This window comes from Chiloscyllium plagiosum, unplaced genomic scaffold (assembly GCF_037043375.1).
Source record: "Chiloscyllium plagiosum isolate Xiang-an unplaced genomic scaffold, Cpla_swu_hap1 HiC_scaffold_5, whole genome shotgun sequence".
Lineage (NCBI taxonomy): Eukaryota > Metazoa > Chordata > Chondrichthyes > Orectolobiformes > Hemiscylliidae > Chiloscyllium > Chiloscyllium plagiosum.
In genome coordinates this window covers 2,376,311-2,402,051 of record NW_028270143.1, presented here as the reverse complement: position 1 = coordinate 2,402,051, position 25,741 = coordinate 2,376,311, and the positions used below count along the sequence as shown (strand labels likewise).

Here is a 25,741-nt window from a genome sequence, read left to right as displayed (position 1 = left end):
CTCTACTTGGTTGGCATGCTGGCATCTTATCCACCTGGCACACTCCTGATCCACACAGCATCCTACGCCCTGAGGTCCTAGTCCTATCCAGCTACTACCCAACCCAAGCTGGCAGCGTACGCATCTGAAACCCATCTGGCACTCTAATTTTCCTTCTATACACTTAGGTTGTGTATTTATTGTCTGACAGCAGCTGTCAATTGGCTGTCAGGATATTTGACTGTCAGAATATGGCAGCTGACTGCTCCGAAAATAAGGAGTGGTTTGTCTCCCTCTGACTGTTCTGTACTACAAAAGAGTTGTCTGAATGGAAGTATGACCCTGCATTTCTGAGGAGGTGCTGATCATGGCTCCCGCTTTTTCAAAAATCGAAACAAATGGGCCTGAGATGCAATCTGCATGATTGCCTCTCCCTGGAAAATACAGGCTGGTATTTATTACATTGCAAACTGAGAACATTTCAACTGACATTATATTATTATTGAAGTTGTGATTCGACAATTAGAGACCCTCAGCAGCATACCTAAATAGACAATGAAGGTTACAATGTCATCACCTTAATTCTTATACATTCCATGATCCCAGGTCATAGAGTCATAGAGATGTACAGCATGGAAACAGACCCTTCAATCCACCCGACCATGCCGAGCTGATAACCCAACCCAATCTAGTCCCATCTGCCAGCACCCGGCCCATATCCCTCCAAACCCTTCCTATTCATATACCCATCCAAATGCCTCTTAAATGTTGCAATTGTACCAGCCTCCACCACTTCCTCTGGAAGCTCATTCCATACATGTACCACCCTCTGTGTGAAAACGTTGCCCCTTAGGTCTCTTTTATATCTTTCCCCTCTCACCGTAAACCTATGCCCTCTAGTTCTGGACTTCCCCACCCCAGGGAAAGGACTTTATCTATTTACCCGATCCATGCCCTTCATAATTTTGTAAACCTCTATAAGGTCACCCCTCAGCCTCCGATGCTTCAGGGAAAACAGCCCCAGTGGTTCAGCCTCTCCCTATAGCTCAAATCCTCCAACCCTGGCAACATCCTTATAAATCTTTTCTGAACCCTTTCAAGTTTCACAGCATCATTCCAATAGGAAGGAGAGCAGAATTGCACAAAATATTCCAACAGTGGCCTAACCAATGTCCTGTACAGCCGCAACATGACCTCCCAACTCCTGTATTCAATACTCTGACCAATAAAGGAAAGCCTACCAAACGCCTTCTTCACTATCCTATCTACCTGCGACTCCACTTTCAAGGAGCTATGAACCTGCATTTCAAGGTCTCTTTATTCAGCAACACTCCCTAGGACCTTACCAAAGAAAAAAGCCACTGGGGAATTGTGTGGTTAATGGGGGTGCTGAAGGTGTTGGGGAAACCAAAAAGGATGAGAAAGCACGATGAACCTCTTACTGGCAAAACTGTCCCATGTACTCTCCAAATTCCATTTGACCACTGAGTGAGACAAAAGATTTATAGAGTAGAAGACATAACTGCTGCGTCAATCTAACTTTCACCATTTAGTTTGAAGCAGTTTTCTCACAATCCATCTGTAGCTTCATATTTATAGCAGCACAGCCACAGTAAGCTAATGTGGATAAAACCATCGCAATTTTTTTTTTCTAAATTGACCATGCTTACAGTGAGAATTAAGAGTCAAACTAATTCAGCTTCCGTTTGATCATATAGACGAAATAATTCCCTAGCTCTGCAATTATTAATATCCACTGTTGCTTTTCATTACAGCAGTAGCTGAACAAAAAACACTTTATTCATTAAGGAAAAATATAGTTTGGAAGGTGTTACAAAGTTGCAAAGTCAATTGTTGACAGGACAGGTTTTTCTGGTTCTCAACATCAGAGCTGACTGTAAGATCAAGAAAACCACATAAGCATCGTTAAAGCATACATACACATTGCTAAGGAGCATATATCTGTGTGCTTATGTGGAAATCTAAATGTCTCTGGTGGGAGGGAACTTCCTGTTATAAACAATTCGAAGAAAATATTGCTTCATTTAGCCCAGCTAAATAAAAATGATTCTAGTGTAAAATGCAAACATCAGAAATGAAGCAATCTGTGAACCTCATGGTTTAAAACTGGTGGTTACACAAAATGATGCAAAAAGTGACATTAGCATAATAAAAGGATGACTGTCATCAACCACAAGATGTGCAGCATATCCCTATGCCAGTACAGTTGAAAAACATAGGTACATTAAGAGGATTAATTTGAGTAAAAATAGAAAATGAAGCTCAATAAGAAGTGTTCGAAGTGAAACCTGTACAAAATAATCACACAATACATAGACAAACCTTAAATGGAACTTAACAAAACATTTGACACAGAATATGTTTGTTGAACTTTACAAATGATAGGGATATTTTCACATTCTGCAAAAGAAGAAGAAAAATGTCTGTTCTACCAATTTGGCTCCTTTTTTTAAAATATGCATTTTGAGTGGGCCTCAATCAAGATGGCTAAAGTTCCTATTGGAAACAAGGGATGACGATCCAAGATAAATCATATGGTTATATCCCCAAAAATACTTTAGTTTCTGCCTACAAAATATTGCAAGCTTGTACCACATTGTAGTGGGTTTGAACTCGGCCACACCCATTTTTAGTGACTATTTAATGGAAAGCTGATTACAAATTTGGCACATATTTTTGTGCCAGTCCCTGTTGGTTTTTAATAGAAACCTTTCACAATTAATAATCTTTATGCTGTGTTTGAAGATTTTGAAAATTGTCATTCATTTTGATTTCCAGGAAATCTTGTGGTGGTATTCCTATCCCTGAGCCAAAAACTCTGGGTTAATGATATAGACCAGGACTTTTGACTATGGAAGCAGTCTTTATAATATGACTGAACAGGTTGTTTTTCAACCTGTAACCTTTTCCATTAACCTGATGCCTTGCAGTAAGAATGGGAGAGTTTCCTGGTCAGCCATCCTGCAGAAGGCAATGGCAAACCTCAGCAGTGCTTTACCCTAAACTATAAGTGTAGATCAATACAATGGATATTCACAGCCCAATCTTTGGAAATGAGGTTCAGTGGAAAGACTGTCAGACTCTTTCAAGCTTAATATATTTTGTGTCTTTCAAATCAGCAAGCTGCCATTGTCAAATAGATATTTTCTAATCAACCCATTCAGAGCTGCTATTATACACCACTGGAGTAGGTGGGACTTGAACTCAGGCTTTCTGGTGTAGAGATCGGGACACAACAGCCCAGCTGTTGCCAAATAGGCTTCCTGCAGGTGATTTGTCGATCAGGAATGTAAATGAAACACAACCACAAAAATGAAATGGCCCTACACCAAATAATTAAAACTGTTGCAGTATATATTCCACCTACCACCCACTCACTATATTCTTCAAATATTTAAAAAAGTAGTTGCTTCCAAATATTTGGGATGTTTTTGAGCTACAGTTAAGATCTTGGACATTTCCAAATCAAGGAAATTGAGTCTAATATTGGGGATAGAAGAAAGAGGGAGAAGTGATATTCTGGCAGCAAAATAAAATGTATGCACTATCAATAATTGCAAGAATGCTAGCTGACAGTCATGGATAGGGCAATGACAGAATCACTGACAATGCAGAATTAGTAATTAACCCTTGTGTTTCTGGAATATTATCGTTTTGTAAGTAGTGAATGATGACAAAGTTTAGCAGTGCTACATGTAAAGTCTTGATTTCATAACATAAATTAATAACACAACACAGCAAAGGTTAATGCATGTTCTTCCCTTGTCACTTACTGTAACAGGTCACATGAAAGATGAGTGAAATCAACAGGCCTGTTTCCAAGGGATTAGACAACTCTTTGGGTTTGCAACTTGTACAGGTTAGATTACTGTGCTTGGGGAACGGTTCACTAAGCATCTCAACCAGGCCTGCAGGGGTCAACTGGACCTCCCAGTCACCGCTCATTTTAATTCCCTCTCCCACTCCCTTTCCAACATGACCATCCTTGGCCTCCTCCATTGCCACAATGAACCAAACTGCAAATTGGAGGATCGTGCCCGGCCTGATTTTCCACCTGGGTAGCCTGCAGGCTGGAGGACTCAACATTGAGTTCTCCAATTTCAAATAGCCTCCCCTTCCTTCCCCTACTCCCTTCCCAGCCCCGCCTCCTCCCTTCCACTCCTCCCTGCCACCTACTGGGTTCATTCCTCCCATTGACCAACCAGGTAGTACCCTCTACCTGTCTTCACCTATTCCCACCTCACCACCCTGCCCCCGCCACCCTCTTTATCTGCAGCTCCCCCCACACCCACCCCAAGTTCTGAAGAAGAGTTACACCCAAAACATTATTTGGAGAAGCCGGTGTTGCACTGGGGTGTACAAAGTTAAAAATCACACAACACCAGGTTATAGTCCAACAGGTTTAATTGGAAGCACTAGCTTTCGGAGTGTCGCTCCTTCATCAGGTGATAGTGGAGGGCTCGATCGTAACACAGAATTTATAGCAAACATTTGCAGTGTGATGTAATTGAAATTATACATTGAAAAATTGATTGTCTGTTACGCCTTTCATCTGTTAGCATACAGTGATAGTTTCACTTCTTTCATGTGTAAATCACAAATCCTTTTTTTTAAAGTTGCATTCTCAGGTTAGCTGTTAACAATGGTGATAGCTAGACAATATGTTGAAGGTGTTAGCTCCCTGTGTTCTTTGTCTATGACCTGATGTTTAGATTGATTCTAATCTAAAAAGTGAGATAACAGAGTTTTACACAAATTCATGAGTTTTTGAGCTCAGAGTTCTACATGAATGTATGCAGTTTTTGAGCAAAGTGCAATGTAACTCTGCAAGTACAAATTCACCCCACAAAATATATGTGTGCATGTGGGTCTTTGTCTGTGTGTGTGTGTCTGTCTGGGGTGGGGGTTGTGAGTGTGAGAAAGTGTGTGTGTGTGTGTGTGTGTAGTGAGTGCAGAGTGTCTTAAGTCTGTGAGGCAGTGCATGTGGGAGTGTGGGAGTGTATGTGTCTATAAGGGTATGTGTGGGTGTCTGTGTGCGCGGCTGTGTGTACCTGTGTCCATGTGTATGTGAGAGTGTGTGTGTGTAGGAATATCTGTGTGTGTGTGTGTGCAGTGCAATGGTGATCACCTGTAATGTGACATGAACCCAAGGTCCCGGTTGAGGCCCTCCCTATGGGTACCGAACTTAGCTATCAGCCTCTGCTCGGCCACTTTCCTCTGTTGCCTGTCCCGAAGTCCACCTTGGAGGATGGTCACCCGAAGGTCCGAGGCTGAATGTCCTGGACCACTGAAGTGTTCCCCAACTGGGAGGGAACCCTCCTGTCTGTTGATTGTTGTGCGGTGCCCATTCATCCGTTGTCATAGGCTTTGACAATGGATGAATGGGCACCGCACAACAATCAACAGACAGGAGCGTTCCCTCCCAGTTGGGAAACACTTCAGTGGTCCAGGACATTCAGCCTCGGACCTTCGGGTGACCATCCTCCAAGGTGGACTTCGGGACAGGCAGCAGAGGAAAGTGGCCGAGCAGAGGCTGATAGCTAAGTTTGGTACCCATAGGGAGGGCCTCAACCGGGACCTTGGGTTCATGTCACATTACAGGTGATCACCATTGCACTGCACACACACACACAGATATTCCTACATACACACACTCTCACATACACAAGGACACAGGTACACACAACCGCGCACACAGACACCCACGCATACCCTTGTAGACACACACACTCCCACACTCACACATGCACCACCTCACAGACTTAAGACACTCTGCACTCACTACACACACATACACTTCCTCACACTCACAACCCCCACCCCAGACAGACACACACACACAGACAGACAAAGACCCACATGCACACATATATTTTGTGGGGTGAATTTGTACTTGCAGAGTTACATTGCACTTTGCTCAAAAACTGCATACATTCATGTAGAACTCTGAGCTCAAAAACTGCATGAATTTGTGTAAAACTTTGTTATCTCACTTTTTAGATTAGAATCAATCTAAACATCAGGTCATAGACAGAGAACACTGGGGGCTAACACCTTCAACATATTGGTAAAAACAATGACTGCAGATACTGGAAACCAGATTCTGGATTAGAGGTGCTGGAAGAGCACAGCAGTTCAGGCAGCATCCAAGGAGCTTCGAAATCGACGTTTCGGGCAAAAGCCCTTCATCAGGAAAAATGGCAATGAGCCTGAAGCTGGAGAGATAACCTAGAGGAGGGTGGGGGTGGGGAGAAAGTAGCATAGAGTACAATGGGTGAGTGGGGGAGGAGATGAAGGTGATAGGTCAGGGAGGAGGGTGGAGTGGATAGGTGGAAAAGGAGATAGGCAGGTAGGACAAGTCCGGACAAGTCATGGGGACAGTGCTGAGCTGGAAGTTTGGAACTAGGGTGAGGTGGGGGAAGGGGAAATGAGGAAACTGTTGAAGTCCACATTGATGCCCTGGGGTTGAAGTGTTCCGAGGTGGAAGATGAGGCGTTCTTCCTCCAGGCGTCTGGTGGTGAGGGAGCGGCGGTGAAGGAGGGCCCAGGACCTCCATGTCCTCGGCAGAGTGGGAGGGGGAGTTGAAATGTTGGCCCACGGGGCGGTGTGGTTGATTGGTGCGGGTGTCCCAGAGATGTTCCCTAAAGCGCTCTGCTAGGAGGCGCCCAGTCTCCCCAATGTAGAGGAGACCGCATCGGGGAGCAACGGATACAATAAATGATATTAGTGGATGTGCAAGTAAAACTTTGATGGATGTGGAAGGCTCCTTTAGGGCCTTGGATAGAGGTGAGGGAGGAGGTGTGGGCGCAGGTTTTACAGTTCCTGCGGTGGCAGGGGAAAGTGCCAGGATGGGAGGGTGGGGTGTTGGGGGGCGTGGACCTGACCAGGTAGTCACGGAGGGAACAGTCTTTGCGGAAGGCGGAAAGGGGTGGGGAGGGAAATATTTTCCTGGTGGTGGGGTCTGTTTGGAGGTGGCGGAAATGTCGGCGGATGATTTGGTTTATGCGAAGGTTGGTAGGGTGGAAGGTGAGCACCATGGGCGTTCTGTCCTTGTTACTGTTGGAGGGGTGGGGTCTGAGGCCAATGGTGTGTTCTGTGTTGGAACTGGTCCTCCTGGGAGCAGATCCCACGGAGGTGGAGGAATTAGGAATACGGGATGGCATTTTTGCAGGAGATAGGGTGGGAAGAGGTGTAATCCAGGTAGCTGTGGGAGTCGGTGGGTTTGTAAAAAATGTCAGTGTCAAGTCGGTCGTCATTAATGGAGATGGAGAGGTCCAGGAAGGGGAGGGAGGTGTCAGAGATGGTCCAGGTAAATTTAAGGTTAGGGTGGAATGTGTTGGTGAAGTTGATGAATTGCTCAACCTCCTCGCGAGAGCACGAGATGGCGCCAATGCAGTCATTAATGTAGCGGAGGAAGAGGTGGGGAGTGGTGCCGGTGTAATTACGGAAGATCAACTGTTCTACGTAGCCAACAAAGAGACAGGCATAGCTGGGGCCCATACATGTGCCCATGGCTACCCCTTTGGTCTGGAGGAAGTGGGACGATTCAAAGGAGAAATTGTTAAGGGTGAGGACCAGTTCGGCCAAACGAATGAGAGTGTCGGTGGAAGGGTACTGTTGGGGATGTCTGGAGAGGAAAAAACGGAGGGCTTGGAGGCCCTGGTCATGGCGGATGGAGGTGTAGAGGGATTGGATATCCATGGTGAAGATGAGGCGTTGGGGGCTGGGGAAACGGAAGTCTTGGAGGAGGTGGAGGGCGTGGGTGGTGTCTCAAACGTATGTGGGGAGTTCCTGGACTAGGGGGGATAGGACAGTGTCGAGGTAGGTAGAGATGAGTTCAGTGGGGCAGGAGCATGCTGAGACAATGGGTCGGCCAGGGTGGTCAGGCTTGTGGATCTTGGGAAGGAGGTAGAACCGGGCAGTGCGGGTTCCCGGACTATGAGGTTGGAAGCTGTGGGTGGGAGATCTCCTGAGGTGATAAGGTTTTGTATGGTCTGGGAGATGATGGTTTGATGATGGGGGGTGGGGTCATGGTCAAGCGGGCAGTAGGAAGAGGTGTCCTTGAGTTGACATTTAGCTTCAGCGGTGTAGAGGTCAGTGCACCAGACTACCACTGCACCCCCTTTATCCGCTGGCTTGATGGTGAGGTTGGGATTGGAGCAGAGGGATTGGAGGGCTGCACGTTGTGAGGGTGAGAGGTTGGAGTGGGGGTGGGGATTAGATAGGTTGAGGCGGTTAATGTCCCGGCAGCAGTTGGAAATGAAGAGGTCAAGGGCAGGTAATAGGCCAACGCGGGGTGTCCAGGTGGATGGAGTGTGTTGGGAGGTGGATGAAGGGGTCCTCAGAAGGTGGGCGGGAATCCTGATTGTGAAAGTAAGCTCGGAGGTGGAGGCTGCGGGGTGTCCAGGTGGATGGAGTGTGTTGGAGGTGGACGAAGGGGTCCTCAGAAGGTGGGCGGGAATCCTGATTGTGAAAGTAAGCTCGGAGGTGGAGGCGACGGAAGAATTGTTCGATGTCACGGCGTGTATTAAATTCATTGATGCGTGGACGGAGGGGGGCGAAGGTGAGTCCTTTGCTGAGGACTGATCATTCGTCCTCAGTGAGGGGGAAGTCTGGGGGGATGGTGAAAACCCGACAGAGCTGGGAGCTGGGATCTGGTGTGGGTGTGGAGCTGGGAGTGGGGTCGGAGCCAATACCTGGAGTGGGTGTGATGGTGGGGGGAATGGAGGTGGAGTCATGAGCAGGGGTAGAGTTCCCCTCGGGGTTCTGGGGTGTGGGGATAGTGACAATGGGGTCTGTGGGGGGCATGTCAGCAGAATGCAGGTGAGTGGCGCTGGTGGGGGCAGAAGTGGTGGCAAACATGGCAGTTGGGGTGGAGGAAGTCACTGAGTGTGTGACATCAGCGATGATGTGAGGGGCGTAAGTGATGTCACGTGTGATGCATGAAGAATTGTGAGGGGTGGAAGTGGTTGTGGGACTGGCCATGATGGGGGCGGAAGTGACATCATCAATCAGCGTGGGGGTAGCAGCTGCATCAGCCGCATGGCTAATTTGCATCTGAGTACATTCCGAGGCCAGGGGAATCTTCTGGAATGTTTGAGGAGCGCTGGTTATGGAGGTGGGTAGATAAAAGTTTGTTGTACTTACAGTTTTTGATGTTTGAGATGGAATTGAAATACTGTTTGTTGAGAGTATGAATTCTCCTGAGGATGTAGTACAGAGTGGGTCCTTTGCAATTCTAAGAGAGTGTGGCCCTCAGCTGAGGCAGGGCTGACTGTAGAGAGATTAGGTGCTGGTGCATTGCTGCGAGCGTGGAGCAGAGGATCTTGAAGGAGAACTGTTGCTGGTGTTTTTGAATGCTCCTTAGATGCTGCCTGAACTGCTGTGCTCTTCCAGCACCACTAATCCAGGACCTTCAACACATTGTCTAGCTATCACCATTGTTAACAGCTAACCCGAGAATGCAACTTTAAAAACAGATTTGTGATTTACACATGAAAGAAGTGAAACTATCACTGTATTCTAACAGATGAAAGGCGTAACAGACAATCAATTTTTCAATGTATAATTTCAGTTACATCACACTGCAAATTTTTGCTATAATTTCTGTGTTACGATCGAGCCCACCACTATCACCTGATGAAGGACCGTCGCTCCAAAAGCTAGTGTGCTTCCAATTAAACCTGTTGGACTATAACCTGATGTTGTGTGATTTTTAACCTGAAACCTGAAAACTTCTCCACCTCCTGATGCTGCCTGGCTTGCTGTACTTTTCCAGCCTCCTGCCTGTCTACCCAGGTTAGATCACTGGCTGGGATGATTTCAATTCATCAATATTCCTCAGCCCCAGCAGCAAATGGTGGACAAATCACAACTACTAACTGTCTTCAGGGGTGTTTGATTTCAACTCTATTGCTATGACTTTCCTTAACTCAACGTAAGTTGAGAGAAATATTTGAAAGTCTTAGCAAATACTATAAATCCTTTGGGTAATGTACATTGGCCATTACATTATGGCAGTGATTGATGAAATTTGCTGCTATAATATATAAAGTCTAGTGACCAGTCATCTGCTTATTTTGGGGGTATTGTTGCAATGCCTGAAGCATCTCTTGCCAGATTACTGTACTAAGACTTGTCCTTGGAAGTACATTTGTGTTTTTCTGTTAAGTCAGAATTTAACACTGTATTCTAATTGTAGCTATGTACTCCTGTTGATCTGTCCCACCAGTCAGTGATGAATTGCACTTGCAATATTTTCCTCTCTTAAAGTTTTTGATTATTTAATGGTGGCAGGCTGAGTTTCTGTACAAAGTTTGGATAGGAAAGAAATTGCTTTCATAATAATGGAATCAATGCAGTCACAGTATTTTGATTTCATTTATAAAATTCATGCCTTAAAAATATTTCATTTTCATGAAATTGCATTGAGTCACCAAGCTAAACTTACATTCTTCCCAAGGAATTTAATGGTGAATTTTCTTTTTGACTGAGGTTCATATTAGTTCATATCCCATGGGTTTGTGGTCATGGAAGTGAGTAAGAAACAAATCACAAACATGAAGGTATTACACTATTAAAGGCTGGACTCATCTGCATTAAAAAGTTAATTAAAATCCACTGCCCGAATATTAGGTTACATGAATTGTCTGAAGGTCTGTAACATTTATTAATACGTACGAATATAATCAACAGAGCTCTGGCGTGTGTATTGATTATGGTTCTACACTGCAGCTGTCAGGTTTATTGACAACCTTGAGCTCAGATAGAACAAGTAGAGCTGCTTCAGTTTTGATATGAAAGATAGGTTTTCCACCCTAGAGATTGCAGCCAAGAGTTGGGGGCCTTTCTGGTATTGTGATCCTGACTAGAGGTGCTCCCTTGTTCTATTGTCATGGTGTTGAGGCTGGTTGGGCCTGTTGTCTTGCACAGCATTAGCAAGGTGGAGACAGAACTAGCCTAGTGCTGAGGCAGCCTGGTTAAAAGGCCCAACCTTATTGATTGAGATACCAGCTCAGTTCTGGAGAAGAGCACAAGGCTCCCTAATGCTTGCCTCTGTAAAGGTAGTTTTTAAAAAATATTCTGTGGGCTGAAATGAGCAAAACAAAAACTAGGAGTTGCTGTTGGATTGATGAAAGTTTATAAAGTTGACAGTGATTGAAGTATGATGGCAGACAAACTGAAGCTGAGGGATTATCTTCAGATGGAGTTCTGGTTGCTGCAAGCAGCTGATTGTTTGTGGACTGGTAACCAGTTATTGATGACAAAAACTTTGTCTGTCAACAAACACGTTGACATCCTCAGGTACTTAAATAGGACAAGGCTGTGAACAAGATGCAGAGGAGATGTCAGAACTCGACCAGTTCAGGAGCTCTCCAAATTCTCTACAGTAAAAGCTGCTTTAAGTTTGTAGAAAACTAACATCTTTCCTCCAGTAATTGCTGTAAGTGGCAACTTTTAATTAATAAGACCTTTTCTAAGTGAACCTGCCATCCTATGCCTCTTGCAAACCAGTGAAAACATTCAGAGGAATGACAGCCAAGAGGCGGTGTTCTGACGAGCACAAGAATAATAAAAATCATCTGAGCAACTCTTGTAAACAGGAACAACGGAGCTGTCTTCCTAGTCTTTCCCTCTGTTCATAACCCCGTGTCTGCGTGGGTTTCCTCCAGGTAATCTAGTTTCCTCCCACAGTCCAAAAGTTAAGCTGATTGGCCCTGCTAAATTGCCCATAGTGTTTAGGTTAGCTGTGGTATTTTCGTGTGTGTGTGTGTGTATATAAGAGTGAGTTTATAACATGGAGGAGATTTTATTAGTAGTTATAAGTTGGTGGTTCACAAATGTGTACCTGCTCCTCGAGTCTAATTACTTGTAATAAGTAGCAAGTTTTGTTAAGCATAGAAACCTGTTCCATGCTTTCTGTCAACTTGAGTGTAAAAAACAGGCAAACTGGAGAATCCTGTGTACTCTGATATGTTCACATATCTACCCTCCCCACCACTGGCTTCCTCTACGTCCTGCCTTTCTTGCTGTCCTTAGCTGGCATTCCTATTAGTCAATCTGGATTCCCTGAATTCCACGTCCCTCAACTCACAAACTGCCACCGGGAAATGAAATCTTCATTAGTAATGTACCAATCAGAGTGCAACCCAAAATCTGGGCTTGTTCTCATTAATGCAGCTTAAGGGATCAATAAAGAATACTTATTTATCCTTAAATGCATTCCCTATTGCATTGCAAATTTCTAAACATTAACTTAAGCTGAAATATCATTGCTATGACTCATTTAAATGAATAATCGGTACACCATTAGTTCAATACAATCAGAGTATTCAGGGTTTGTAAAAGTTCTGATCATTATTCAGAGACAATCTAACCCACCCAAACTCCATGAGGTAAATGGTTTTCTTCATCACAAGCTGGTAAAGTGGCTGGAGCAGATCATTCACCGCTTAAAGAACTGATCCAGTTTTCATTGCACCATGCAGGGAAGGTGAAAGGTTCACACCAAATGTTACAGTGTCCAAAGTCATTACATTACGCTGAATAAAAGATAAATGTTAGAATCCCTACAGTGCGGAAGCAGGCCATTTGGCCCATCGAGTCCACACAGACCCTCTGAACAGCATCCCTATCCCTGTAACCCTGCATTTCCCACAGCTAACCTAAACACTATGGACAATTTAGCAGGACCAATCAACCTAACTTTTGGACTGTGGGAGGAAACTAGATTACCTGGAGGAAACCCACACAGACCACAGGGAGAATGTGTATACTGTACTCCACAAAGACTGAGATTGGAATGAAACCCAGGTCCCTGGCACTGTGAGGCAGCAGTGCTAACCAGTGAGCCAACATACCACCCTTGTCATAAGCATCAATTTGTTTGCTTTGAGTTGGGTTAGAAGGACCTTGCTACCTCACTCTCTCAGGACCATTGTCCAATCTCAGTCCAGGCTGCTGGCCATGGTCAGTCAGCTACTTAAAGTGTTCAAGGTTGAGTGATCCATGCCTTTGCAGTTGACACTGATGCCACGTAACAATGGTGAAAACAATACAGTGTAGGTTTATGTGTATTTCCAGCAACCACTGAACATTCTGCTGGATCTGTCTCTCTATGCAGACACCAGCCTGTCCATGTAGAAGTCAAATGCATTCAGAAGACAGAGCCAGCACAGTACGGAAAATGTTGGTTAACTCTCTCAACTCAATCCAGATTACCAAGTGTCTCAGGTAGTCCTGGCTTTTGTTCCTGTGACTTTCTGTGCATTTGTACAAAGCCACAAATGGCCAAAACCATGGGGTCATCTGCCTGGATCTGAGCAGGTGCCTGACAGACCTCTAAATGCCAGCCAACTGAACCAACTGTGCCAATAATGTGCTCACTAGGTAGCTCTCCTGAGTCTAATCGAGAAAGAGAACAGTCGCATTTGTACTCCGTTTTCTGGCTGGTTATGAGACATTTCTCCTGCAATGAAACAAAAGATGGGATTGAGTGAGATGAAAGTGAATGGAAGAGCTGTTAGCAGTGGTACAGGAGCAGAAGAGGTGGTGAGCTTTCCTGAGTAAGTGAACAGAATCCCCAGAAGACTGAACATGTATTAGTTCAGGGGGATGTGGTGAGTGAGAGCCATTAAGATGAGATGCTGCATAAAATAGTGAGATGATTAGCCTTAGTGATGATACTCTTCAGTGGAAGAGTTACAGTGTGTGTGAGATAGCAGAGAGAAGCTGTTGACATTTAACTTTGCAGAGCACCGAAACCTTCCTCCAGTGCTTCTGCGCACTTCTTTTGGTTCATAAGATAGGTTACTGACTGCGTCTGGTGCTGAGGTCTCCTTTGACAGCCCACAGGAAAAACGATGACCTTCCTCTCCAACAGCCCAACCATCAATTCCACCAGGTGCCATTCTCTGCAGCGATGTTGGTGCCAGCTCCCCTTTTTTTGACATCTTGTTGCCGAAAGTAATAGGACAAAAGCCTCTGACGGACTTGCAGTTGGAAATATTGCACATTGTCTGGGGTAAACATTTGGCATGCATACTATGAAAGGCAGAAGGTCCTAGCACCTGTGAGCTCTTCCGCCTCTGTTACCACGGTTACCTGAGAAGAGCATTGTGGGGCTTGGATGTATAATTATTGAGGTTAGCAGTGGAAGATTGTGTGAGGAAAGTTGCCATGGGCCATTGTGTGAAGGTCTCTGGCAAAATCCCCAAAATGACACTTAGCCAAACAATGGGAAACCTCAAGCCCATGTGTTCCAGTCACTGGAATGGGGTTTGAACTTAAAACCTTCTGATTTAGGCTCAGAAATGACAGGTGAAAAGAATCAACAAGAGACTCTTTGAACAAAGAGCAAAATTCCTGCGATACTTTTTTTGGACAATGACATTAAAAGGAATTTCATTTCAATAAAACATCAAAGAATGTAAAATATGAACTCATCTATATTTTGGGAGCTAACTTTGAAAGCAATAAAACTTACTTTAGTAATAATTTTCCAGCTCCTCAATCTTGGCACATTCTCTCACCTAGCAAGAGGTTATGTTACAAATTCAAATACACACTGTATAAAATGTAAATTAATGATTGGAAAGTCACAAGCACATTTTTGACATACACTCCCATTGGGTGAGACTCCTGTAGGCTTTTTAACATTGAAGAATGACCTTTAATATACAAGTTGATATTCCCAGCCATGGTGAAAAAGCACAGTAACAGGTGCAGCCATAGAAAACAACAGTGGGGAAGGTTCAGTTCAAAATGTTAATTTTTATAATGGCTTCCTGTTATTTCTTTGTGTTTTCGCTACAAACTAAAAACATGTTATTCACATAAACACTAGCCAAATACTGGAAAGCTGTAATATCGTTGTCCCTACTGCTTGAGGTGATGCATTGGTTTCAACTTAATTTCCTTTCAATGCTTTAAAGGGTATAAGATTGCTATAAGAATTCTACAGCACAGTAAGAATTGAATTAGATTGTGGCAAGTTAATATTGAATGTGTAATCCCACATTAGTTAGAGGGATTGAGTAATTAAATAATTTAAGTAGGCTTAATGAGTTATTATTTAATTAGTGAATATGCTTATTATTGTAGTCAGTGCTCAGTATAATCAAAGGTAATGGTTCTGAAAGGGTTAATGTTGGAGTCTACATTCCATTCCAACCTGACGATGTCAGAAGGACCAAAAATGTTAACTCTGCTTTCTCTGCACAGACATTGCGAGACTTGCTGATTTTTCTTCAACAATTTCTGTATCTGTGGCTGCTTTCAAAACAAGTTGTCCACAAATGTATAGTTGAGGAGAAAGTGAGGTCTGCAGATGCTGGAGATCAGAGCTGAAAATGTGTTGCTGGAAAAGCTCAGCAGGTCAGGCAGCATCCAGGGAACAGGAGAATCAACGTTTCGGGCATAAGCCCTTCTTCAGGAAGAAGGGCTTATGCCCGAAACGTCGATTCTCCTGTTCCCTGCATGCTGCCTGACCTGCTGCGCTTTTCCAGCAACACATTTTCAGCACAAATGTATAGTGACCACTGAGACATGGATTTTCCCTCTTGCCTGTGTTAGTTTCAATTTGACATGAGGCAATGGTAATTTTACATGTTCCGTTTGGATTATGGTACTGTGCAAATCATGAGTGCCATATTCTGGATTTCAAAGTATTTGGTTTTCTTCCTTATTGCTTTATATTCCTTTTAAGAAGGGAGAAAGGATAAACCAATAAATACAGACCAGTCAGTCTAGCCTTATTGGTGAGTAAACTATTGGCTAATTCTGAGGGACAGAGTTAAGTTGCACTTGGAAAGTTAGGGGTTAATCAGTAACAGCTAGAGCAGGTCATGTCTGACCAACTTGATAGATATTTTCAAAGAGGTAACAAATGTATATATGAGGGCAATGTGTTCAATGTAGTCTACCTGGACCTCAGCAAAGCTTTTGAGAAGGTCCTGCATGGAAACTGATTATGAAGGTAAGAGCCTAACTGATCTAAGGACGTTGGATCCATAATTGGCTGACTGCAGAAAGCAGAGGGTGATATTTGAGAAGTATTTTTCCAATGACTTTCCCCAGGGATCAGTGTAAAATGGTAAAGAAGGACATGTGGGATCCGTGTCTATATTAGACGAAGCATAAAGTTTAAGAACAGAGAGATTATCCTAGAATTGGATAAAAAGTTGGTTAAGCCACAACTAGAATATTGTGTGCAGTTCTGGAATCCACATTATAGATGGGATGTGATTGCACTGTACAGAGAGCAGAGGAGACTTGCCGGGATGTTGCATGGATTTGAACGGTTTCAGTTCTAAAGGGAGATTAGATAGATGAACATTTCCTTGGAGCAGAGAAGGCTGAGGGGGGACATGATTGAGATGTAAAAAAATCATGAGGAGCATAGGCCGTAGAACAGGAAGGAGCCTTTGTCCTCTGTGGAGGGATCAAATACCAGGGTGTATAGATTTAAGAAACAGTAAGTTTAGAGGGGACATGAGGAAAATGTTTTTCACTCAGAAGGTGGTGGGAATCTGGAAATCGCTGCCTGTATGGGTGGTAGAGGCAGAAACCTTGTAAAGTTTTAAACGTATTTACATGTGCACTTGTAATGCTAAAACATGTAAGACAATGAGCCAGCTGCTGAAATATGAGATGAGAACAGTTAGGTGATTGCTTTTGGCTAGCACAGACTCCCAAAGGGACAAAGAGCTTTTCTCTTTGTTGTAAATCTCTATGACTTTAATCCAATGCTTTCTTTTGACTCTAGAGATTTAAAGAGAATTAATAGTGTTTTTTTTAAATAAAAATGAGCACTGATCAAATCCAACAATACAATATATTTTATTTGTCCATTGCAGCAACAGGATGAAAGCACATGCTTGCTATTACCAATGTCTACGAATTAAGATCCCATGTTGTTCAGTATGATCTGGTTTCCAGCATCTGCAGTCCTTGTTTTTACCTTATTCAGTATGATACCCATTCACCTGAAACCCTGAATGAAGAAGTTATGATATATAAAAATGTAAAATATTTAAACAAATAGATTTTTTTTTAAAGTGAGCTGCATTAAAGTAGGTGGTGTGTTTGTAACAATAGTCAATGGATTTCACTCCAAGCAAGAAAGGGTAGTAAAGAGAAATTGTCAGAACCGTGTTCTGCAACAATCTTATAAAACACAATCTGTTCAAAACAGAATGAAGGCATTCCTTCTGGAAGACAAATGTTAGTTCATCCATCACATTCACAGCTGCTGTACCTTCATCCACTATAATCTGAAACAACGCAACTGACACAAGAATGAATAATACAGTGGTAGTCTGCAAAGGTTCCCCACAGGAGACTGGTTAGCAAGGTTAGATCTTACAGAATACAGGGAGAACTAGCCATTTGGATACAGAACTGGCTCAAAGGTAGATGACAGAGGGTGGCGGGGGAGAGTTGTTTGTCAGACTGGAGGCCTGTGACCAGTGGAGTGCCACAAAGGTCGGTGTTGGGCCCTCTACTTTTCATCATTTATATAAATGATTTGGATGCGAGCATAAGAGGTACAGTTAGTAAGTTTGCAGATGACACCAAAATTGGAGGTATAGTACAGCGAAGAAGGTTACCTCAGATTAGAATGGGATCTTCATCAGATGGGCCAGTGGGGTGAGGAGTGGCAGATGGAGTTTAATTTAAATAAATGCGAGGTATTGCATTTTGGGAATGTTGCTGAATAAAGAGACCTTGGAGTGCAGGTTCATAGCTCCTTGAAAGTAGAGTCGCAGGTAGATAGGATAGTGAAGAAGGCGTTTCATATGCTTTCCTTTATTGGTCAGAGTTTAGGGTGTAGGTTTGCTTGCTGAGCTGTAGGTTTGATATCCAGACGTTTCATTACCTGGCTAGGTAACATCATCAGTGGTGACCTCCAAGTGAAGCGAAGCTGTTGTCTCCTGCTCTCTATTTATATGTTTGTCCTGGATGGGGTTCCTGGGGTTTGTGGTGATGTCATTTCCTGTTCGTTTTCTGAGGGGTTGAGAGATGGTATCTCAATCTATGTGTTTGTTTATGGAGTTGTGGTTGGAGTGCCAGGCCTCTAGGAATTCTCTGGCATGTCTTTGCTTAGCCTGTCCCAGGATAGATGTGTTGTCCCAGTCGAAATGGTGATTTTATTTCCTCCGTGTGTAGGGCAATGAGGGAGAGAGGGTCGTGTCTTTTTGTGGCTAGCTGGTGTTCATGTATCCTGGTGGCTAACTTTCTTCCTGTTTGTCCTATGTGGTGTTTCTGGCAGTCCTTGCATGGAATTTTGTAGATGACGTTGGTTTTGTCCATGGGATGTACTGGGTCTTTTAAGTTTGTTAGTTTTTGTTTGAGAGTGTTGGTGGGTTTGTGTGCTACTAGAATTCCGAGGGGTCTTAGTAGTCTGGCTGTCATTTCTGAAACTTCTTTGATGTATGGTAAGGTGGTTAGGGTTTCTGGCTGTGTTTGGTCTGCTTGTCATGGTTTGTTCTTGAGGAATCTGCGCACTGTATTATTTGATTATCCGTTCTTCTTGAATACGTTGTATAGGTGGTTCTCCTTTGTTTTCCGAGGTTCGTCTGTGCTGCAGTGTGTGGCGGCTCGTTGGAATAGTGCTCTGATACAGCTTCGTTTGTGTGTGTTGGGATGGTTGCTGGTGTAGTTAAGTATTTGGTCAGTGTTTGTCGGTTTTCTGTATTCGCAGATTTGTAGTTCTCCGTTTTCCTTTCTTTCTACTGTGACGTCCAGGAATGCGAGTTTGTTGTCGGTTTCTTCCTCCTTGGTGAACTTTATGCCTGTGAGGGTGTTGTTGATGATGTTAAATGTCTCTTCTATCTTGTTTCGTTTTGTGATGACAAAGGTGTCATCTACGTAGCAGACCCAGATTTTTGGTTTGATGATTGGTAGGGCTGTTTGTTCTAGTCTTTGCATTACCGCTTCTGCTATGAATCCTGATAGCAGAGATCCCATGGGTGTGCCGTTGGTTTGTTTGTAGATTATGTTGTTGAAGGTGAAGTGGGTGGTGAGGCACAGGTTCACTAGCTTCATGATGTTTTCGTTGGTAATGTGATTGATGGTGGTTGGGGTGTGTGTGATGGTCTCTTCTAAAAGTGTGGTAAGTGTTTCCTTTGCCAGGTCGATGTTGATGGAGGTGAACAGTACTGTTACGTCGAATGAGATCATTGTTTTGTCTTCCTCTATTTTGGTGTTTTTGATGATTTTTAGGAATTCCTGGGTGGAGTGGATGGAGTGCTGTGACTCTTCTACTAGGTATTTCAGTCTTGCGTGTTGTGGTGAAACGGTTAAAAATTATGTCCCAATACATGTGTGAATCTAACCGGAATGGAGGTGTTGCTCAGTCCCGTGTGAATCTTATTACACACCTCCCCGTGTGAATCTTCTTATCTGTATGTAACCAGAATGGAATGTGTTTTTTAGCCTTGCTCTGCTGTTCACATGAATGTTTATATCTGGAAAAGAGTATATCAGCTGGAAAAGTCTCCAGTTCGGTGAGTCTGCTCCGGGGTTACGTTTAACCGCCGAGCGTGGGTTGTTGGCAACCGCTCTACGAGAACTGACGGCTCCCAGTTCCGGTAACATGTAGAGTGAGTATAAGCCAGACCCGGGAGTCTGCTCCGGGGTTACGTTTAACCGCCGAGCGTGGGTTGTTGGCAACCGCTCTACGAGAACTGACGGCTCCCAGTTCCGGTAACATGTAGAGTGAGTATAAGCCAGACCCGTTGTAAGTATGAGACCTGGTTGTGGCGACGCTGCGGGGAATAAAATGCTCATATTCTAGCAGACTCGCCTCTTGGTCGTTTGTTCTGTGTCAGACTACTCTCCTACGAACCTGACCTTGAGAATTTTTTAAAACACGTGTAGGTCTTTGGCCAGTCTGTAAGTTGGTGTTCCGGGTAGTGAGACTATAGGTCTGAAGGGGGGCTCCTGGTTTATGGAGTTTTGGTAGTCCGTAGAATTGTGGCGTGTTGGTCCCATCTGGTTTCATTTTTTGAAATTCCGTCTTGTTTAATTGTCCGGAATTGTGTAATTTTCTTAGGAGATATGTAATTTTGTACTGAAAATGTGTTGCTGGAAAAGCGCAGCAGGTCAGGCAGCATCCAAGGAACAGGAGAATCGACATTTCGGGCATAAGCCCTTCAGGAAAGAAGGGCTTATGCCCGAAACGTGATTCTCCTGTTCCTTGGGTGCTGCCTGACCTGCTGCGCTTTTCCTGCAACACATTTTCAGCTCTGATCACCAGCATCTGCAGACCTCACTTTGTCCTCGCATATGTAATTTTATATCCTAGTTGTGGGGTCGGGTCTAGCGCCATCTGTTGGTAGGTGTTGGTGTCTAATGCCAAGAATGGATAGACACGGTAGAACGAGCCATAAACACCAAACACAGAAAAAGAAAAATCAGGACCTGAAGAAAAAACATGTCAAATCCGCAAACAAAGACAAAACCGATAACATAGGGACATGGATAAAGAAATTATCAGACCGAACCCTATCAGACACAGGAAAAAGCGGTACTAGTAAAAGGACTAAATTTCGATTACTGAGACACTGACAAGAAGGATTTCCTAGCGGCATTAGAACCCACATTGAAGGACAACAATCTCACGGAAGAAACACAACAAATGATCAGACAGACAGTTGCACCTACTCTGAGCCGAAAGAGGGAAGGAAACAAACTGAACACACAAGAAAAGAAACCTCTGGAAAACCTCAAAAAAGACAAAAACATCGTTATATTACCTGCAGACAAAGGTCGGCTCACAGTCATCCTGAACAGAAGGGACTACATAGAGAAAGCCAATGCACTACTCGCAGACACCAACAACTACCAACAGGTGGCACTAGACCCAACCCCACAACTGGGAAACAAAATTACATATCTCCTAAGAAAATTACACAATTCTGGACAACTAAACAAGACGGAATTTCAAAAAATGAAACCAGATGGGACCAACACCCCACGATTCTACGGACGACCAAAAATCCATAAACCAGGAGCCCCCCTCAGACCTATAGTCTCACTCCCCGGAACACCAACTTACAGACTGGCCAAAGAACTACACGCAATACTGAAGTACCTAGTAGAAGAGTCACAGCACTCCATCCACTCCACCCAGGAATTCCTAAAAATCATCAAAAACACCAAAATAGAGGAAGACGAAGCAATGATCTCATTCGACGTAACAGCACTGTTCACCTCCATCAACATCGACCTGGCAAAGGAAACACTTACCACACTTTTAGAAGAGACCATCACACACACCCCAACCACCATCAATCACATTACCAACGAAAAAATCATGAAGCTAGTGAACCTGTGCCTCACCACCCACTTCACCTTCAACAACATAATCTACAAACAAACCAACGGCACACCCATGGGATCTCCGCTATCAGGATTCATAGCAGAAGCGGTAATGCAAAGACTGGAACAAACAGCCCTACCAATCATCAAACCAAAAATCTGGGTCTGCTACGTAGATGACACCTTTGTCATCACAAAACGAAACAAGATAGAAGAGACATTTAACATCATCAACAACACCCTCACAGGCATAAAGTTCACCAAGGAGGAAGAAACCGACAACAAACTCGCATTCCTGGACGTCACAGTTGAAAGAACGGACAACGGAGAACTACAAATCTGCGAATACAGAAAACCGACAAACACTGACCAAATACTTAACTACACCAGCAACCATCCCAACACACACAAACGAAGCTGTATCAGAGCACTATTCCAATGAGCCGCCACACACTGCAGCACTGACGAACCTCGGAAAACAAAGGAGAACCACCTATACAACGTATTCAAGAAGAACGGATACTCAAAAAATACAGTGCGCAGATTCCTCAAGAACAAACCATGACAGGCAGACCAAACACAGCCAGAAACCCTAACCACCTTACCATACATCAAAGAAGTTTCAGAAATGACAGCCAGACTACTAAGACCCCTCAGAATCCTAGTAGCACACAAACCCACCAACACTCTCAAACAAAAACTAACAAACTTAAAAGACCCAGTACAACCCATGGACAAAACCAACGTCATCTACAAAATTCCATGCAAGGACTGCCAGAAACACCACGTAGGACAAACAGGAAGAAAGTTAGCCACCAGGATACACGAACACCAGCTAGCCACAAAAAGACATGACCCTCTCTCCCTCATTGCCCTACACACGGAGGAAATAAAATCACCATTTCGACTGGGACAACACATCTATCCTGGGACAGGCTAAGCAAAGACATGCCAGAGAATTCCTAGAGGCCTGGCACTCCAACCGCAACGCCATAAACAAACACACAAATCTAAATACCATCTATCAACCCCTCAGAAAACGAACAGGAAATGACATCACCACAAATCCCAGGAACCCCATCCAGGACAAACATATAAATAGAAAGCAGGAGACAACAGCTTCGCTTCACTTGGAGGTCACCACTGATAATGTTACCGAGCCAGGTAATGAAACGTCTGGATATCAAACCTACAGCTCAGCGAGCAAACCTACACCCTAAACCTCAACCTGAGCTACAAACCTTGCAATTGGTCAGAGTGCTGAAAACAGGATTGGGAGGTCATATTGCGGCTGTACAGGACATTGGTTGGGCCACTGTTGGAATATTGTGTGCAATTCTGGTTTCCTTCCTATCGGAAGGATGTTGTGAAACTTGAAAGGGTTCAGAAAAGATTTACAATGATGTTGCCAAAGTTGGAGGATTTGATCTATAAGGAGAGGTTGAATAGGCTGGGGCTGTTTTCCCTGGAGCGTCGGAGGCTGAGGGATGTCCTTATAGAAGTTCATAAAATCATGAAGGGCATGGATAGAGTAAATAGACATGGTCTTCTACCTTGGGGTGGGGGAGGCCAGAATTAGAGGGCATAGGTTTAAGGTGAGAGGGGTAAGATATTAAAGAGACCTAAGGGGCAACCTTTTCACACAGAGGGTGGTACGTGTATGGAATGAGCTGCCAGAGAAGTGGTGGAGGCTGGTACAATTACAGCATTTAAAAGGCATTTGGATGAGTGTATGAATAGGAAGGGTTTGGCGGGATATGGGCCGGGTGCTGGCAAGTGGGACTAGATTATATTGGGTTATCTGATCGACAGGGATGAGTTGGACTGAAGTTTTTGTTTCCGTGCTGTACATCTCTATGACTCTATGTACTAGAATCTTTATTTGCTACACTGGATGAAGCCACAGCTATCGATCAGACTGGAAGTAATGAATGAAATACCCAAAGTTTAAAGTAACAATATTATTTGTTCTGTAGGCGGGAGCTTTCAGCCTGGAGAGAATGCTGCATATAATTTACAATATAATTTCTCAGGAATTCCCAAACAGCAAAGTTGCTGGCAGGATGAGAAGTTGAGGTGATGAGCTGCAAGGAAGCAGGAGTGGCCTCTGGATACTGCAGTCAGATATGTCAGTTCTCCCCAAAGCCCCTTTAAATGGACATGCACAATTTGTTTTGCCTGCAAATGTGGTCTCATTGAAAGTTCTGGCATCAACAGAGGGTGCAGGATGAGGTTCTTTTGTGTGCATTTACTCAAGGTATTTGAATCCACTCCTTCTAAACTGCAGCTTTCCCTGTGACCCTCAGATTCTAGGTTCAATACCAAGTTGAAGCATTGAAATGGGATCACATCCAGAAAAGGTTTGAAAAGCACTGTCAGATCTATTAATTGAAGGTAGCGTTTCTTTCCACTCTCTCAATGCTTGGGATTAATTTGCTGGAAGCTTACCACTCATTTTAAACTGATTGACTTTCCAATTTTTATTACCTATGACTGAGAAGGCAGGTGATTTTTTTCAAAAAGAAGTTGTATAATTATGTAGTACCTACTAGGAAAGCTGTCTACATCCAATTAAATATTATTTTCTGAACTGTTGCAATATAAGAATTGTGCACAGAAACCTTTCACAAGACACAGTGGGGTATGACCAAATCTATTTTTATGATGTTCATTGACTGATAAATCGTGTCAGACACTAAAGATATCTCTCCTACTCTTCATAAAAATAGTACAGTTGTATTTTTTTTGTCTCTGTCTAAGACAGTCGAAAAGACCTCAGTTTAATAGGTCACTCAGTATGCTGCACCCCCCAGCAGGGTCCTGGAATTAATGTCAGCTCGCAACATTTGGACTTGGAAGGCAAAATTGCTATTATCTGAGCCACAGCTGACACCTCTGTCCCAGTAGGGAATATGAGCACAACACAGAAATTGCTGGCTAATATTTCCTTTATCCCTGTCATGAAACTCACACGCTCTACACGTAAAACTCTCCAGCATGGCTTGGTTGGGAAAATAACTTCCATGCAGAAAATCACAGCAGAAATTCAAATCACAAATGTGTATCAAGATCCTACTCCTCCATCGCCATTTCTAAACACCAAAGTGCTCCAATTACATTCATGGAAAATAGCAAAGACATTAATTTCAATTGTGATGATAGAATTTACAATGTCATTCCCAAATTATGGGTTGCAATCCCCAAATCCTAAATATTAATGTATAGCATTACTCATTGAATTCTTCTGGCTTAATTAGACAAACTGTTAAATCCTCTCCGTATTTTGTCTTCTATTGTCAATGCAGGGGTTCTGGGTATCAACTCACCAAGGGTGGCAACGGCCGTTTCACCAGTAGGCTGGTGTCCAGTCAGAGGCCAGCACTTTACAGGGATGACAGTAAATCATTCGGGTATGGTTGGGACCTTGCTGATTACAGGCCCCAGTGAGGGTTGCAGGGTGTGCAAGGCTTGAGTTTTGAGAGGGGAGAGCAATTCCAAGCATGGAAATAATCTCGAATAGGACCCAGAGAACCCAGTGCGGTGAGAGGAGGGAGTGGACCCCAAACCACTGAGCGTCCCTGCAAGGAATCCTGAGCTGCTCACATGGTGTGGGCCTCTCCAGCAACTCAACAAATACTTGAGTTGTTGAGAGGCCCGAACATCTGCACTCATTTCCCAACTGGCCCACTGGCAGTTGGAAAGGAAACCCAGAAGGGAAGCCAGTGAAGCAGCAGTATTTCTGGGGGTATTTCAGTACATGAGAAATTCATCCTGAGAAAGAAGAAACCTGCTCAGGGGGAGATGAGACAATCATGGCTGACAAGGGAAGTCAGGGGCAATATGAAAGCAAAAGGAAAAGCATACAATATGGTGAAAAGTAGTGGGAAGCCAGAGGATTAGGAAGCCTTTAAAACCAGCAGAGGACAATTTAAAAAGCTGTTAAATGGGTGACAAGATGAAATATGAGGGGAAGCTAGCTCATAATATGAAAGAATTTACATTATGGTCTTAACATTTACTTTGAACACAAAAAAATGCCCACATTTATGAGCAAGACAATGTTCCTTTTCTTTATTTCTGACCAAACGTTTTTTCTGAAGTATGGTGTTATATTGCAAGGTGTTGTGTTCATAATACTGTTTGTTTAAGATATCGAAAAGGTAAGAGAGAGGCAAGAGTGGATATTGGGACTTCTGGTAAACGGGTCTGGAGATGTAGTCATGGGGAACAAAGAAATGGCAGAGGAACTGAATAAATACTTTACATCAATTTTCATGGTGGAAAACACCAGTAACATAGCAGAACCTCAACAAGGTCAGGCAGCAGAGGTGAGTGTAGCCGCTGTCAATGAGGGGAAGGAGCTGGGGAAGCTGAAAGGTCTGAAGGTGGATAAATAACCCAGACCAGATGGAGTACA

General features: G+C 43.8%; 1 protein-coding gene across 1 annotated transcript; it reads left to right on the top strand.

Annotated features, from left to right (window-relative positions):
• The first annotated feature begins 11,167 nt into the window (after positions 1–11,167).
• Positions 11,168–25,721, top strand: LOC148149860 (uncharacterized). The gene is made up of 4 exons (XM_087986881.1): positions 11,168–11,304; positions 20,797–21,665; positions 24,630–24,734; positions 25,474–25,721. Exons 1-4 carry the CDS (start codon positions 11,168–11,170, stop codon positions 25,719–25,721), a joined length of 1,359 nt encoding a protein of 452 aa, XP_087843007.1.
• The last annotated feature ends 20 nt before the right edge of the window (positions 25,722–25,741 follow it).

What these genes read in the sequence shown, in the direction of transcription:
- LOC148149860 (XM_087986881.1), top strand. Translation starts at nt 11,168, where the DNA reads ATGGCAGACAAACTGAAGCTGAGGGATTATCTTCAGATGGAGTTCTGG. An exon ending in AAACACGTTGACATCCTCAG is followed by an intron (nt 11,305 to 20,796) that starts GTACTTAAATAG and finishes CATCCTGAACAG; the next exon opens with AAGGGACTACATAGAGAAAG. An exon ending in GATGACAGTAAATCATTCGG is followed by an intron (nt 24,735 to 25,473) that starts GTATGGTTGGGA and finishes TGTTTGTTTAAG; the next exon opens with ATATCGAAAAGGTAAGAGAG.